Source organism: Bos taurus, chromosome 8, assembly GCF_002263795.3.
Source record: "Bos taurus isolate L1 Dominette 01449 registration number 42190680 breed Hereford chromosome 8, ARS-UCD2.0, whole genome shotgun sequence".
Classification (NCBI taxonomy): domain Eukaryota; kingdom Metazoa; phylum Chordata; class Mammalia; order Artiodactyla; family Bovidae; genus Bos; species Bos taurus.
Window position 1 is genome coordinate 28,791,866 of NC_037335.1, and position 16,965 is coordinate 28,808,830.

Below are 16,965 nucleotides of genomic sequence, written 5' to 3' on the forward strand. Positions count from 1 at the left end.
CCTGGGTGAATGTTAATGGTTAAATAAGACATTTTGGTGTAGTTCTGATACAGTTAAAATATCAAAGTATCAACTTACATCAGAAGGCTGGACTTAATTACAACCAACTTATTAAAAATGTATTGGCTAAAGGTTAAAAAAAAATTTAGAAATCCTTTGAAGAATATTTTGAGAGAGAAACATTTGAGGTTTAGTACCACCTACCAGCTACCCTTTTACTAGGAAAATAAAATTTAGATGCAGCCAAAATTTGGTAATGCCCAAACCCACATCCTATCTAAATGGCTTATGCTTTCCTGTCATTGTTTTCTAGCCTGCAGGTTTTGCATTCGTTAGGATTTCATATTTCTCAATAGTTCTTGGTGCTTTAAATTTAAAAGAAATGGGGCTTTCTCATATTACAATTTCAAGGAAAGACTGCAGGGCCCCTTCAGCGAGGTTTAAGAGGCCTGCAAGCTGCACACCGTGCAACCGCCTCATGCTCCGATTTCATCTATGGGTTTTTGTACAGTTCTTTTTTGGATGGTGCAAACAGCGCAAGTGCAGCATTAAAAACCTCTCCACCCTGGGAAACGACGCAAGAACACGCAGCTTTCGGCTGCCAGGTTCTCTCTAACACACAGCCGAGGGCTGGAGGCCCGGACACCCGCCCCCAAAGCCAGTCCACAACAATCGTTTCCTCCCTCCCCGCCTTTTACATACAGTACACATACAAATACACACACGCAGAGCAGCCAGCAGGGGCGGGCCGGGCCCGACCACTCCGCAAACCGCAGGGGGGAGCCACAGCGGGCCGAACTGTTTGCACCCACTTCTTTGTTCTTCGCACCCGTCTCTCTCTCCATCAGGCTGCAAACGTTAGGAAAAAGCGAACTTGGGGATCTAGGGTCTCCTGAAGCTCCGTGTCGAGGCTACACACCTTTGGCGGGTGCTGCGTTATCTCCCCCTCCGTCGGCGAGCAATTGGTCCCGCCCCAGTGCTAGCGGGCGCCGAGCGGGAGCCGCGCGGGAGCAGCGCAGCAGCGGCGGCGGCAGCGGCGGCGGCGGTTGTTATTCGGAGCCGTTGAGACGGCTCTGCGGCAGCTGGTGGCGCAGGTGGCTTGCGTGGACGCGGACGGAGGCGGCCGGCCCGCCACCGCAGCCTCAGCGCCCGCGGCCCCGGCAGGTGAGCGGGCGGCGGGGACTCGCCCCGCCCCCCCTCGGTGGCCTCACTCCTGGCTCTAGCTGGGAAGTGGCCGAGGCCCGCCGGGGAGTCGAGGTTCGGCCCGGGGCTGCGACCGTCGGGAAGAAGGCTGTGGGAGAGGCCGTGTGTGGATGGAAGGGCAACGCTCCCCTGCCTTTTGCCATCTTTTTTCTGCCCCCTCCTCCTCTCGCCGACCTCCCACCCTCTTGGGGCTTCAGCTTCGGGAGAAAAAAAAAGACTGAGGAACGATGGGGCGGGAGAAAAGGGAATAGGGGACTGAGAAGCATCTCTGCCTCAGGTGGTGGCGTCTTTTCGGTCGTCGAGCGGTGGACCTTGCGAAGCCTGGAGGGGTAGCTCTTGGGCTGCGGAGGCCGCGCACTCACGGGCAAGGAGCGGGAGGCGGCTCTCCCCCTCACTCTCCCACCCCCCACCCCTACCCCTCCTCTGGCCTCCCCTCCCCCGTCGCTCCCCGTACGGCCCCTCCCTCCGGGTTTCTGAGCTTTAACCGCCCTCGGTGCTCTCCCTCGCAGGCGCGTCGGGGCACCCCGAGGCATCCTCCCCCTCCCGCCATCGCGGGAGCCGCGGCTCCCGACCGCCCTCCCGCATCCCCTCGCAGTCCGCACCGCCGCACCTCCTCCCTGGGCTTCGGACCCTCGGCCTCGCCCCTGAAACATGACTCGCGACTTCAAACCTGGGGACCTCATCTTTGCCAAGATGAAAGGTTATCCTCATTGGCCAGCTCGAGTAAGTGATTTTTAGCCTTCGTGTTTAGCGGTGCTACCTTCCTCAGAGGCCTACTTCCTACCCTTTTCTCTTTTTTTTCCTCCCCCTCGTATCCTTTCTCTCCCTCTCTTTCCTTTCGTCTCATTTGTAACCTGATCTTTTTAGTTTTTTGCCCACTAATCTTCTGTGTAATTTAAAAATCCAGGTGTTTTGGCATACTTAGGTGTTTTCCTATGGTTGTGGACAGACTTTGGCAGGTTTTCTTAATAGGAAATATTTAAAGATGATGCCATTAATGTTCCATTGTAGGTGAAAACAAATACGGATTTTGTGTTTAAAAAAAACTGGCTTCCCTGGTGGCTCAGACGGTAAAGAATCGGCGACATTTTCCTAATTTTGAGTAAAATCCAAAATAGCAACGGAATCTATGCAAACTTGGGTGTCAAAAGGTTGTATGGAATTAAATTGAATTCATAGGTATTCTTTCCTGTTTTATAGTTAATGAGGCCTTCTGGATCGACTGGTTCAGTGAAAGCTAGGACTGGGTATTCTGGAAAATTTTACAATAAGGTAGCATCAGAGAAAGTCTAGAAAATTCGTTTTTAAGTTTTTATTGGTGAAGTTTGCCTTATGACCTTGAAGAAGTTGTTCCACCTCTGATTGTTTCCCATAGGTGAAAGGAAGAGTAAACCCACATTCCTTGGTTCGCATGTAGTACAGAGAGGTGATTCAGAACTCAGGATTTTTTTGTGACATTTAGGAATTGAGACTGTCTTTCAAAAAAGCACCATTTTCAGAAAGATCTTTTATACTTCTAATATAGTGATAGAACCTGAAAAAGGTTGAACTCAGTAAGCTCAAGAGCCTTTTTAAATATACACATGATATTCTAAAGCTGTAATTTCCACTGATTTACTCTTCTTTGAGGAGTGTGTTTCTTAAAGATAATTAAATCCTATAGTTTCAATTATGTCAGCTGGGAGGAAAAATAAGCCATTGGTTACAAAGAATCATGGAGTTGCTGAGTGCTATCCAAGTGTAAAATGTTCACCATTTCTTAATTTTTCCCATCCAGCTGTAAGTCAGGTTTATAGATTTCCTTCCAACCTGGAAAGAATTTTTTCCCCCTAGTCTATTAAGTCTACCTTTTCACTTGGAGTCTTAGTGGAAAAATCCTTAATCATAATTTTTGTCTGTATATTTGACACTGTTTGCTTTGTTAACTCTATGTGGATTCTTTTACTCTATGTGGATTCTTTGACTTCCAAATAGATTGTAAAGTTCTCAGAGCAATAGATGTAAACTGAATTTCCTTATCATCCCCCCCATCCTTAGTACGTAAGTCATGCGCTAAAAAACTATTTCATGTTTAAGTGGAGGATAGGCAAACTGAGAAGGTTTAAGGCCCCTCTAAGAGAACATTTTTTGTGGTTTGAGCCTGATTATTTTGAGGTGTTAGAAAGTCTGAGGTTATGGGATACATCTTCATTCAAATTTCTATGCAGCAGTATAGTTTAAAACCAAATGGAAATGCTTTAAAAATTACTCTTCTAAATCATCTTTCCCACATGGTTCAGTCTGTTAGGCGACTAACAGTGCTAATAAAAGCAAAATAAAGTAGCCTCAGGAGGGCCAGAGTGTTTTATTTAATAAATGCTGCATTTACCAATTTGTATTGAAATGGAAAACTTTAGTCTCTTTTACCCTTAGAAACAGTTGCATTTAGATTTGATATTGTCTGTGTCTAAAATTGTATTCATTTTTCTATCTTTTCTCCAGTCTTATGAATTCTAAGTCTTTGCTTTAGAGAGTTTAGAGTGTATATTTAAGGTCGCAGCTGGGAAAGTGACCACCAGTGTTCCAGTTTTGATTTTAACATTTTCTGTTTATCCCAAGCTTCGTTACTTTTTAAGTCTTGTGCTTTCTTGTAATCCTGTACCAGTAATCATTTCTAAAGTCAATTTTTGAAAAATTGCCTTGTGTTTATTAAACTCTGTAAGTGCTAGACATTTGCATTGACTTTTAAAGCTGTTTGCTGGGAGAAAGCATATGATCTGAGATGACAGGAGTATCCCTTATCTTAAGGCCCCTAAGGATTTTTCGCAATTTGTGACAAAGCCGAAAAGACGGTACAGTCTTTATAGGTGAGGAAATTAAGTTCCTAAGGTGTTGGGTGCTAATGATTCTTATTGATGGCTGAAACCTTCAGACTGCCAACCAGTGAAATCACCCTCATGGTCTTTTCTTAAACCATTTCTTTATGATCATACATAAGGAGCATAGTAGGTCTTCTGTTGGTTGTACCCTTGTTCAACAGATTTTTTTAAATTGAAATGTCTTTGAAATTTTGAAAGGACTAAATTAGAAATTTATTTCTATTTATTTCTAATTTTATTTCTATTTCTAGAACTGTATTATGAAATTTAAGTAAATAATGGCTCAATACTACTGTCTGACGGCCTTAACTCTGAGAGTAACAACTATTATAGATGTGTTCGACATAGCAGTACCTGATACCGTCTTCCTTACTTAATTAGAAGTATTAAAATATTAAAAGAGAAATGAAAAAGGAATAGGTAACCTCATGTTACTCAGCCATGTAGGTCTAAGATGTTTTCATAAGTATATGTTTCAGACTTGGAAAAGTACTGCTTTAACCTTTTTAATGTCTGGTTTTACATTACTCCAGTATTTGGATAACCTCTCTGCATAAATAGCATTTAAAATTTTTGAACAGATTCAGAGTTCCTTATCTGGAGTACTTAGGGCCAGATTTATGTGAACATTCAGAATTTGGGGGTTTTAGAATGGTAGTGGTGGTCCATATACAATACATCTTTCTGTGATGAGGTCTAGGATGGCAAGTGATAATCTAACATGATATTTCTGCAGAGAAGCATCAGTAGAAATGCTAGATGGATAAAAGAAATGATGGAACAGCTTCAGTTTCTATGCAGGTTTTGCTATCACATGAGTTTTGAGAAATATATTGGTTTTCAGAGCTTCTTGAGTTTCAGAACTAGAGATAAGGGATTGTGGACCTGTAGAACCGGTCTATTTCACAGCAGATACCCTTTTGGATGTCTTGTTTTCAGTTTACTCTGGTCTGTTTAAGTGTGTATGATTTAAAAGATATTAATTTTTCTAATTTTTTTTTTTTTAGGTAGATGAAGTTCCTGATGGAGCTGTAAAACCACCCACAAACAAACTACCGATTTTCTTTTTTGGAACTCATGAGACGTAAGTCCTTTTAGCTCTAAAGGCAAATCAGAGTTAATTTAGCAGGTTCATTGGGTATATAACGAAAAGCAAGTAGGGGTTAATTAAGAGAAAATAATAAAGTAACAAAACATTAAAATCATCTTTGAACTTGGAAAAAAGTCTTCACGTGTCCCTTTTAAATTTATTTTTATGTTAAATTACACACTGCAGGTTTAACTTTTACTGGTACAGATGTCCTTAATCATAAAAGATATAGATTGATTCTCTCAGCAGTCAGAAAATAACCGATGGATGAGAAAGTGTGTAAGGAAAGTTTTAACAAGGTGTACAGTATTCATATTTAGTGTAATTAGTGCTTTTTGTAGTGATGACCTGACACCCTATTTTAGGCTTTGTGATTTTAGCCACACTAATGGTATGTTGTGGGAAAGGTGAAAAGAAATCTGAATAGTTCCTTCCTGTGTATTTGTATGATTCTGGGAGCCACTGTTACTGCTCTGCTGCCCCTGGTGGATTTCTGGGCAGAAACTGATTTGGAGAAGCAAATTAATTTCTTAGAAATTGTAGCTGAATACTGAACCCTTACTTCTAGGTGCGGAGGATTACTCCAGGGGGTATCTCTTAATTTTGAAAAAATAATATTACTACATGCCTATATTTTAATAGCCTTACAAGTAGCATATAACCTCACCAGTTTTGAACATTACGTTTAGACTTTGCAGTAATTTTGGTAGACTTGTTTACCTGGGTTCAGGTTGAACAAAACTGGTGCTACTCTAGTTAAAATTATATAATGGTATGGACATAACAGAAGCAGAAGATATTAAGAAGAGGTGGCAAGAATACACAGAAGAACTGTACAAAAAAGATCTTCACGACCAAGATAATCATGATGGTGTGATCACTCATCCTAGAGCCAGACATCCTGGAATGTGAAGTTAAGTGGGCCTTAGAAAGCATCACTACGAACAAAGCTAGTGGAGGTGATGGAATTCCAGTTGAGCTGTTTCAAATTCTGGAAGATGATGCTGTGAAAGTGCTGCACTCAATATGCCAGCAAATTTGGAAAACTCAGCAGTGGCCACACACCTGGAAAAGGTCAGTTTTCATTCCGATCCCAAAGAAAGGCAATGCCAAAGAATGCTCAAACTACCGCACAATTGTACTCATCTCACACGCTAGCAAAGTCATGCTCAAAATTCTCCAAGCCAGGCTTCAGCAGTACGTGAACCGTGAACTCCCTGATGTTCAAGCTGGTTTTCGAAAAGGCAGAGGAACCAGAGATCAAATGGCCAACATCCGCTGGATCATGGAAAAAGCAAGAGAGTTCCAGAAACACATCTATTTCTGCTTTATTGACTATGCCAAAGCCTTTGACTGTGTGGATCACAATAAACTGTGGAAAATTCTGAAAGAGATGGAAATACCAGACCACCTGATCTGCCTCTTGAGAAACCTGTATGCAGGTCAGGAAGCAACAGTTAGAACTGCACATGGAACAACAGATTGGTTCCAAATTGGAAAAGGAGTACGTCAAGGCTGTGTATTGTCATCCTGCTTATTTAACTTATATGCAGAGTACATCAGGAGAAACTCTGGACTGGAAGAAGCACAAGCTGGAATCAAGATTGCCAGAAGAAATACCAATCACCTCAGATATGCAGATGACACCACCCTTATGGCAGAAAGTGAAGAGGAACTAAAAAGCCTCTTGATGAAAGTGATAGAGGAGAATGAAAAAGTTGGCTTAAAGCTCAACATTCAGAAAACGAAGATCATGGCATCTGGTCCCATCACTTCATGGCAAATAGATGGGGAAACAGTGTCAGACTTTGTTTTTCTGGGCTCCAAAATCACTGCAGATGGTGACTGCAGCCATGAAATTAAAAGACGTTTACTCCTTGGATGGAAAGTTATGACCAACCTAGATAGCATATTGAAAAGCAGAGACGTTACTTTGCCAACAAAGGTCCGTCTAGTCAAGCCTATGTTTTTTCCAGTAGTCATGTATGGATGTGAGAGTTGGACTGTGAAGAAAGAACTGTGGTGTTGGCGAAGACTCTTGAGAGTCCCTTGGACTGCAAGGAGATCCATCCAGTCCATTCTAAAGGAGATCAGTCCTAGGTGTTCTTTGGAAGGACTGATGCTAAAGCTGAAACTCTAATACTTTGGCCACCTCGTGCGAAGAGTTGACTCATTGGAAAAGACTGATGCTGGGAGGGATTGGGGGCCGGAGGAGAAGGGGACAACAAAGGATGAGATGGCTGGATGGCATCACCAACTCATTGGACATGAGTTTGGGTCAACTCCGGGAATTGGTGATAGACACCCCACTCCAGTACTCTTGCCTGGAAAATCCCATGTACGGAGGAGCCTGGTAGGCTGCAGTCTATGGGGTTACTGAGGGTCGAACATGACTGAGCGACTTCACTTTCACTTCTCACTTTCATGCGTTGCAGAAGGAAATGGCAACCCACTCCAGTGTTCTTGTTTGGAGAATCCCAGCGATGGGGGAGCCTGGTGGGCTGCCATCTATGAGGTCACACAGAATCGGAAACGACTGAAATGACTTAGCAGCAGCAGCAGGGAGGCCTGGGGTGCTGCAATTCATGGGGTCACAAAGAGTCGGACATGACTGAGCGACTGAACTGAACTGAAGAGTGTCTACAATGACAACATTTGTTTAACATTGCTTAGCTACTGTATGAACTTCCAAAAAATTTTTAAAAATAGCTTTATATGTAATTTACATCATAAAGTTGTGTAAAGTGTAAAATTCAGTGGGTGTTAGTATATTTACTTCCATAACCGTTAGCAGTCACTCTTCATTTCCTGCCTCCTAGGCCTAGATACCCACTAGTTTACTGTCTGTCTAGACTTGCCAATTGTTGACATTTCATATTAATGACATCATGCAGTGCCACATAATTGTCTTCTTTAAAATCCAGTTTAAAAAAAAATAATAAAATCCAGTTTTGAGTTCAGAACTGTGTTGGCCTTCACCATAATTACTTTGAGTATAAAAAGTTAAATATACTTTGAATATATAAATTTAATTAAAATGAGTTTCTGATTATCTGTGATAATCTACCATTTAAAACTTCCATAAATTCAATAGGGAAGGTATCTTTTAATGAAAAATTGTGTGATCTCTATTGGAATAAGGGTTTTCAAAGTGTGGTCCCAGGTCAAGCTGCACCCTACATGGGAACAGCACATGGGAACTTTAGATAGGCATGCAAATTCCTGGACCCCACCCACCTAAGATTCACTAAATCAGAAATGGAGGTGTGGAGCCTAGCAGTCTATTTTAAATAGCCTTCCAGATAATTGGAATGCATGGGAAGATTGAATACTAACTATATCAGAGTAGTGTGAGTTAGACATTCCCTGGAATTTCTATGTATCCTTATGGTATTATAGACCTGGAGAAGGAGATGGCAAGGAGAATTCTGTGGACATAGAAGCCTGGCAGGCTACAGTCCATGGGGTTGCAAAGAGTTGGACACGACTGAGTGACTAATACATAGTATTATAGAACACATAGTCATTCTTATGTTAAATTTAGAAGAATGATCATCCCTTCCTCAACATTTAAAAATGAGGATTTTTATGTTGCAAATATCTGTAGATTATAAAGCAAAAGAAACTGTGCCAAAGAACTAAATTTTCATAAGCATCGTTTGGTTAATAACATAACAGTGGTATTATTAACTGGGAAATGAAGATGGTGAATTACTAATATTCAAAAATAGAACATATTCAGGAAATTAAAATTATGCGAATGATATTAAATTTTCATTTCAAAATGTACTTGTAGTTTTTGTGCCTCAGTGATCTCATAAATGCACTGTTACCTTTGGAAAGGCAGTGCTCTTGAATCTATTAGTCTGGTGACTTAACGTTTTGGTATTTAAGGTTAATTTTTAGAAACTGAATTGCGGTGAGTGTTTGCCTTTTTCCCCCTCAGGATTTGGGAGGGCGGTTATTTGAACCTTTCTGTTTGGAACTTGCATAAGTTGGAGTTTAATCCAGGAGCCTGTAGTTAAGAAGATAGGAAAGGAAGAACATGGAAGAAGAAATGACAGTTAGAAAACTAGATATTAATAAAAGTGAAAAGTAGTTTTAGTCACTCAGTCATGTTCAGCTCTTTGTGACCCCACAGAGCCTGGCAGGCTCTCCTGTCCATGGAATTCTCTGAGCCACCAGGGAAGCCCAGTTATTTGTAACTGATTTGTAAATAAGATTTTTTTTTTATTGTGAAGTTAGAGCAGAATCCCTTTGTAACTGCATTCGTTTCCTGAGCTACAAGCATTTGATATTTTGTAATTTTTTACGCCTTTCATAGTTAATTTATCCACCAAAGTTTTGAACACTATTTAACAGTGAGCTCTTATGTATACCAAACATGATGGGCTACTAGATGTTATAAAACTAATATACTGGAAACAGATTCTTAGTAAATGAGACTGACAGAGATTCAGTGCTTTTTGCTGGAACCAAAAATCTTAGTGTTATCCTTGATTTCTTATTATAGTCGTATCTGTTTCTTCCCCACATCTAGTCAGTCAGCAAGTCTTAATTCTTTTCCTTTAACATGCATTCTGATCTGCTTTTTTCCACTCCTCTATGGCAACTTATGGAAAAGGCAATGCTCCCCACTCCAGAACTCGGAGGAGCCATGGGAGGTAGGCTGCAGACCATGGGGTCGAGAAGAGTCAGACACGACTGAGCGACTTCACTTTCACTTTTCCCTTTTCATGCATTGGAGAAGGAAATGGCAACCCACTCCAGTGTTCTTGCCTGGAGAATCCCAGGGACGGGGGAGCCTGGTGGGCTGCCATCTATGGGGTCGCACAGAGTCGGACACGGCTGAAGCGACTTAGCAGCAGCAGCAGCAGCATGGCACCTTAAGTTCATGCTGCAGTTACTCTTAGGAATAGTGTCCTGTCCCTATCTTGGGCTCAGCTTTTACTCTTCATATATAGTCAGAGTGATCTTGATATTTCAGTCAGATCATGTCATTTTCTCTGTCCAGAGCCTTTCAGTGACCTCCTTGTTAACATTACCAACAGACAAAAACACCCAAATTCTGTCTATAAATGCTGTTGTTAAATTCTTTCTTTTGGCTGTGCTGCAAGGCGTGTTGGAATCTTAGTTCCCTGATCACAAATCAGACCTGTGCCCCCTGCATTGGAAGCTCAGTCTTTTTTTATTTTTTGTTTTTTTAATTTTAATTGGAGTCTAATTACGATATTGGTTGTGGTTTTTGCCATACACTGACATGAATCAGCCACAGGTGTACATGTGTCCCCCATCCTGAACCCCCCTCCCACACCCCTCCCCATCCCATCTCTCTGGGTTGTCCCAGTGCACTGGCTTTGAGTGCCCTGTTCATGCATCAAACTTGGACTGGTCATCTATTTTACATATGGTAATATGTTTCAATGCTATTCTCTCAAATCATCCCACCCTCGTCTTCTCCCACAGAGTCCAAAAGTCTTTTCTTTCTATCTGTGTATCTTGCTGTTTCTCATATAGGGTCATCGTTACCATCTTTCTAAATGCCATATATATGCGTTAATATACTGTATTGGTGTTTTTCTTTCTGACTTACTTCACTCTGTATAATAGGCTCCAGTTTCATCCACCTCATTAGAACTGATTCAAATGCATTCTTTTTGCTGAGCAATATTCCATTATGTATATGTACCCCAACTTTCTTATCCATTCATCTGCTGATGGACATCTAGGTTGCTTCCATGTCCTAGCTATTGTAAACAGTGCTGCAGTGAACATTGGGGTACATGTGTCTCTTTCAGTTCTCGTTTCTTCAGTGTATGTGCCCTGCAGTGGGATTGCTGGGTTGTATGGCAGTTCTCTTTCCAGTTTTTTAAGGAATGTTCACACTGTTCTCCATAGTGGCTGTAGTAGTTTGCATTCCCACCAACAGTGTAAGAGGATTCCCTTTTCTCCACACTCTCTCCAGCATTTATTGTTTGTTGACTTTTTTTTGTTTTGTTTGTTGACTTTTTGATAGCAGCCATTCTGACCAGCGTGAGATGGTACCTCATTGTGGTTTTGATTTGCATTTCTCTGATAATGAGTGATGTTGAGCATCTGTATGTCTTCTTTAGAGAAATGTCTGTTTAGTTCTTTGGCCCATATTTTGATTGGGTCACTTATTTTTCTGGAGTTGAGCTACACGAGCTGTTTGTATATTTTTGAGATTAATTATTTGTCAGCTGCTTTGTTTGCTATTATTTTCTCCCATTCTGAAGGCTGTCTTTTCACCTTGCTTATAGTTTCCTTCATTTTGCAAGAGCTTCTAAGTTTAATTAGGTCCCATTTGTTTATTTTTGCTTTTATTTCCATTACTCGGGGAGGTGGGTCATAGAGGATCTTGGCTGTGATTTATGCCAGAGAATGTTTTGCCTATGTTTTCCTCTAGGAGTTTTATAGTTTCTGGTCTTAGAAACTATTTAGATCTTTAATCCATTTTGAGTTTATTTTTGTGTATGGTGTTAGAAAGTGTTCTAGTTTCATTCTTTTACAGGTAGTTGACCAGTTTTCCCAGCACCGCTTGTTAAAGAGATTGTCTTTTTTCAATTGTATTTTCTTGCCCCCTTTGTCAAAGATGTCCATAGGTGTGTGGATTTATCTCTGGGCTTTCTATTTTGTTTCATTATCTATATTTCTGTCTTTGTGCCAGTACCATATTGTCTTGATGACTGTAGAAGCTCAGTCTTAACCACTGAACCACCAGGCGAGTCCCCACAAGTGCTGTTTTATAACACCCTGTGTGAACTAGTCTATTCTTACCTCTCCAACCTCATCACATTTTCTTTTTTACTGTTACACAGATGTATGTTGTCTCAGGTCCTTCCTGACTGAAGACCTATCTTTCCCAACAAAGAGAAACGGATTTTCAGTCATTTAGCTCTTAGCTCATATCCTCTTTTTTTATGCTTATTTTTCCATTGCAGTGATGACTAAATTTTATTTTTTTTTCTTTTCCTTCACCCACAAGTGAAAAGCTTAGAGAGCAGGAACCTTGTCTGTCTTGTTTATCATTATTTACTTAAGTGCCCAGCACATAGTAGCTGTTAAATAAATGTTTGGTAATAGACTGAAAGCTCTATGACCTAGATAAAATCAATTTGTTGATGATGAATTTGCTGTCCATTAGCTAGCATTTCTATAGTGTTTAGGACAGCTGGATCAGAAGAGTGTTTTGAATCCTGCCTTTTATCTATCTGCTCTATGACCTTGAGCAGGTTTACTTAGCCTTGTCCTTCTCTTCCTTGTACAATGGGAACAATAAAATAGAACTCAAGGTGCAAATAAGATACTACATGAAAGATGCTTAAAACAGTGCTTGGCATGTATTAAACATGAAATGTCAACTATTAGGAATTAAAAATAATGTTGCATATTATTTTTCCACAACTTGTAAGTATGCTTATTAGATTGTTTGCAGTGCAGTTTGTTTTGCTGACTAATTATCATTGTTAATTGAGGGAATACTCTCATCCAGGTCTACGTATTTCTCTCTAAAGTCTAGACGTTTTTAAATGAAGATAGTGTTTTTGACACTTTATTTCTTTACTGCTCTTACTTGTTTTAATTCAAAGATGTTAGATGCTCAGTTCTAGGAACTTTGAAACTATCCATCACAGGTTGTTTCAAAACCTGCCTACTATAGAGTTATTAGGAGTGAAGGTGAATGGGAAAGTTCTACTAGTTGGTCAGTTTTTTGTATCACCTATCCACAAGAAAGGAATGAAAAAATGAATCATAGGATAGGATTTTATTTTCTTCTACACTGAGTTGTTCTATATAATTTCAGTACTACAGACATAGTTGTATGTGTTGGTGTGGAGTTTGTATGATTTCTTATAATGAGAGGAACTATTTCTTCATCTCTGTATTGTCAGGTTCCTGGCACATAGTAGATGTATCAATTGTCTATTGAGTCATTTTCTGTCATAAAGTAGTGAGTGCTGTTATAAAATGTAGTTTAAAACAGTATGTTTCATATTTTGTGATTTAATAATAGGGAAATGAAACATCAAGTTATAGTCAGTGTTTTAAAAGGTATAAGTTTCTGTATTATATTATTAATTGACAACAGTTAAATGAGTTTTGAGCTTCAAGTCTTCAGCCATGATAAATTTCCCTATCCCATTTTTTTATATGCAACTTCTGGTTTGCTTTAAAGGACTCTTTTAGGTGTATGGTAATTGAGTTTTTCTGAGGCATGTATGTGTATGTTCTTGAAGGTATATTCATTGTTTCCAGAAAAGTGACTTTAGAGAGATGACTGCTTTTATGTGTACTTGGATTCTGAAAAATCAGGGTAAACAGGAACACACTTTAGGTATATGCCATGTAAGAAACACACTTGCAGGCTTTGGAATTATTTAAGTTGCTTCAGAATTATAAAATTAATACTGTAGTTAATGATTTGCTTTTTCTTAAGACATTTTCCATTAGCTTTAATCCTTGTGGGCTTTGACAATTGGTATTTGAACTGAGTTCATATGTATAGGGATATGGCATCAGTATTTTATTAATATATAAGTCAGTGTTTCAGAGACTGTATTACAGTGGTTAAAGGGAATCTGTTTAAGGGAACATTGTACAGAGTGAAGGCTCTGCTATTTAATAGCTCAGTAACCTTGCTTGCATCAGTAAATCTTTCTGGCTTTCAGTTTTCTAATCTTTAACAGGAAGATCTTGGTGATCCCTAACTTTCCTTTCAGCTTTGGAATTTGGTGGGTAATGTGCTTTCAATTAATGCATATCTTTTTCTTAAAAATTTTTTTAAACAACATTAAAAGGAAGCACATCATTTTTACTGTTTTTCAGGGGAAAAAACCCTAAACCTATTACTGTTTTTAATGTATTTTCTTTGAGATTTATATGTCATTTAAAAATTGAAAGCTTTGAAGGATGAATCAAAGCTACAGCTACAGAAGGTTGTGCCCTTGGGGACTAGTGATGGCTGCTTAAAAACTAATCTGATCCCTGTTCACCAAACCTATGGGATTGTATCCCTGGGGAGGATTCTTTTGTGTGTGCATGTGTTTTCTTCTTATTTTTTTAAAATTGAAATGTAATTGATACATACCGCACAAGTTTAATATATGTTGATTTTGATACATTTATATATTGCAGTGTTATTACCACCATGAATTGATACATTTATATATTGCAATATGCTTACCTACCACCATAGCGATAGCTAAGGCCTCCAACCTCCATCAGGTCCTGTAATTAGTCATTTTCTTTTTTGTGGTGACAACATGGGAGGATTCTTTTTTCATCCACCATAATTGTTTGAATCTCATTAAGGAGCTCTGTAGTCTTGAACATACCATTTGAGGCAGCAGTTCTACTTAGAATTTATTAGGAAAATATGTGAAAAGATGGAGTAATACATTATTTATTATAGTTACATTTTATAATAGAAAATTTGATACAGGAAATGGTCCGACAGTAGACAAATTAATTTTGGGAAAGTTATTCAGTGAAATAGTATTTAGCTGTTAAGTAACTGTTGATGTGAAAACATGTTCATTATAATTTGAAAAAATATTTATGGGTCAGTAGCATATACATTGGAGAAGGCAATGGCACCCCACTCCAGTACTCTTGCCTGGAAAAATCCCATGGATGGAGGAGTCTGGTGGGCTGCAGTCCATGGGGTTGCTAGGAGTTGGACGCGACTGAGCGACTTCACTTTCCCTTTTCACTTTAATGCATTGGAGAAGGAAATGGCAACCCACTCCAGTGTTCTTGCCTGGAGAATCCCAGGGACGGGGGAGCCTGGTGGGCTGCCGTCTATGGGGTCGCACAGAGTCGGACACAACTGAAGCGACTTAGCAGCAGCAGCATATACATGAAAATTACATGTTTATGTAGGTACATATGCTACAAACAAGTGGGTGAAAACTGGCTATCTGTAGTTGGTAAAGTTCTGGATCATTTTTGTTTTCTTTGGACTGTGCTATTCACTGAAAAATATTTTAACAACTTTATTAAGATGTTAATATCCCAAACAATTCAGTTAAAACATATAATAGATCTTAGTATATCCAGAATTAAATAGCCCTTAGTACAATTTTAGAACATCTTCATCGTACCAAAAAGAAACCCTGTACCCATTAGCAGTTACTTCTTGTTTCTCCTGTCTCTCCCCTGTATTGCCATAGGGAACCATTAATCATTAAAAAAAAAATTTATTTTTATTTGACTGTGCTGGGTCTTAGTTGCAGCACTTGGGTTCTTTACTTGTGGCATGCAAAGTCTTAGTTGCAGTATATAGGATGTAGTTCCCTGACCAGAGGTAGAACCCGGGCTCCCTGCTTTGGGACCATGGGGTCTTAACCGCTGGACCACTAGGGAAGTCCTGGGAATCAATAATCACTTTGCCTATTCTGGGTATTTCATACAAATTGAACTGTACAATATGTGGTCTTTAATGACTTTTGCTGCTGTGCTGCTGTAAACACTTGGCGTACAAGTTTTTGTGTAAATGTATCAGAAAAGGCAGGAGAGGTAAGAGACGTGGGTTCAGTCCCTGGGTTGGGAATATCCCCTGGAGGAGGGCATGGCAACCCAATTTCCTTATACACTATCAGTAATAGTGCATTTAATATTTTGACAACTTTTGAAGGTTATGAAACAATTGTAAGTTTTCCTATCTTTCAATAAGATTGCCTTGCATGGTCATTTTTGTGGTCTCTTGTCATGCAAAGTGGGGACCACCTGTTTTGTGAAAAGAAAAATAATCCATATAAATTTAACTGAAACCTTTATACACTAAGTAATACCATGATGGGATCAATTGTGATTGAGAGCAGGAGGAGAAGAGGGCGTCAGAAGATGAGATGGCTGGATGGCATCACTGATGCAATGGACATGAACTTGGACTAACTTTGGGAGATGGTGAGGGACAGGGAGGCAGGCCTGGTGTGCTGCAAGAGTCGGATGCGATTGGACAACAAAACAATCAGTTTTTTCTTTTGAATAGCGTTTTGGTTTAGAATCATTTAAAAATGCCCCATGTTTGAGGTTTTAAGACATTTTTCTGTAATTTTATTAAATATTTAATATTTTAAGGTCCCTTCCACTTCTTGAAGTTCATGGTGCCACCAGTTTTGAACCCTTTGGGGATTTCAAACTATAAATTAGTCTGACTTTCTGTATTGCTGTTTAGTACCCAACTTTCTCAGTCTTTACAGCTTCCAAATCTGATAACATCTCTTAGCCTTATAGAAGTTGTGAGGTTTTAGAAGGGAGAATTACTTTGTGTTTACCAGAAGTATATATTGTATATTTGATGGAGTTTTAATTCAAGTCATTTACTTGGAATTTGGAGATGATTATGCTGGAGAAATTGCTTTACTGTTTTAACTAAATATGTTAAATTTTCTAAGCTTAGATTGCGGGTAGGAGTGAATAATGCTTAGTAAAAATCTGAATTTCTAGATCACTTGAAATCATGATAATTTGTGTGCCTTAACTGATGTGCAATTAAAATACATGGATACTTTTGAGTATTTGTAAACTGAAAAATTTAAATAATAATTAAAGCTGACTTATATAATTGATCATATTTAAGTAGAGCTCTTAGTCTCTTGTTGAAATTTTATTTTAAAGCCTTTTAAAATATTCTAAACTAGAATGTTAACTGTAGTCATAGGTCCCTAATTCTTAAAAAATTTCAGCAGATATGGAATTTGTGATACATAATTAATAATTAGTAATCTTAAATTGTAGCATATTTTAGAGGAAATGAGTAGTAATTTGATTTTCCTCTTGCTTTGGAGA

The 16,965-nt window shown here is 39.4% G+C and overlaps 1 protein-coding gene across 4 annotated transcripts in view; it reads left to right on the forward strand.

Moving 5' to 3' along the window:
• The first annotated feature begins 964 nt into the window (after positions 1 to 964).
• The window catches only part of PSIP1 (PC4 and SFRS1 interacting protein 1), a 40,900-nt gene continuing 24,899 nt past the window's right edge, over positions 965 to 16,965 (forward strand). For 3 of the 4 annotated variants that reach the window (XM_024995486.2, XM_024995484.2, XM_024995483.2), the window contains exons 1-2: positions 1,766 to 1,926; positions 5,069 to 5,145. In XM_024995486.2, coding sequence (XP_024851254.1) covers positions 1,855 to 1,926; positions 5,069 to 5,145 — 149 coding nt within the window. In that variant the 5' untranslated portion in view covers positions 1,766 to 1,854. Of the gene's footprint in view, positions 1,165 to 1,712; positions 1,927 to 5,068; positions 5,146 to 16,965 lie in introns of those variants that run through there. The other variant, NM_001206476.1, reaches the window with a different exon arrangement.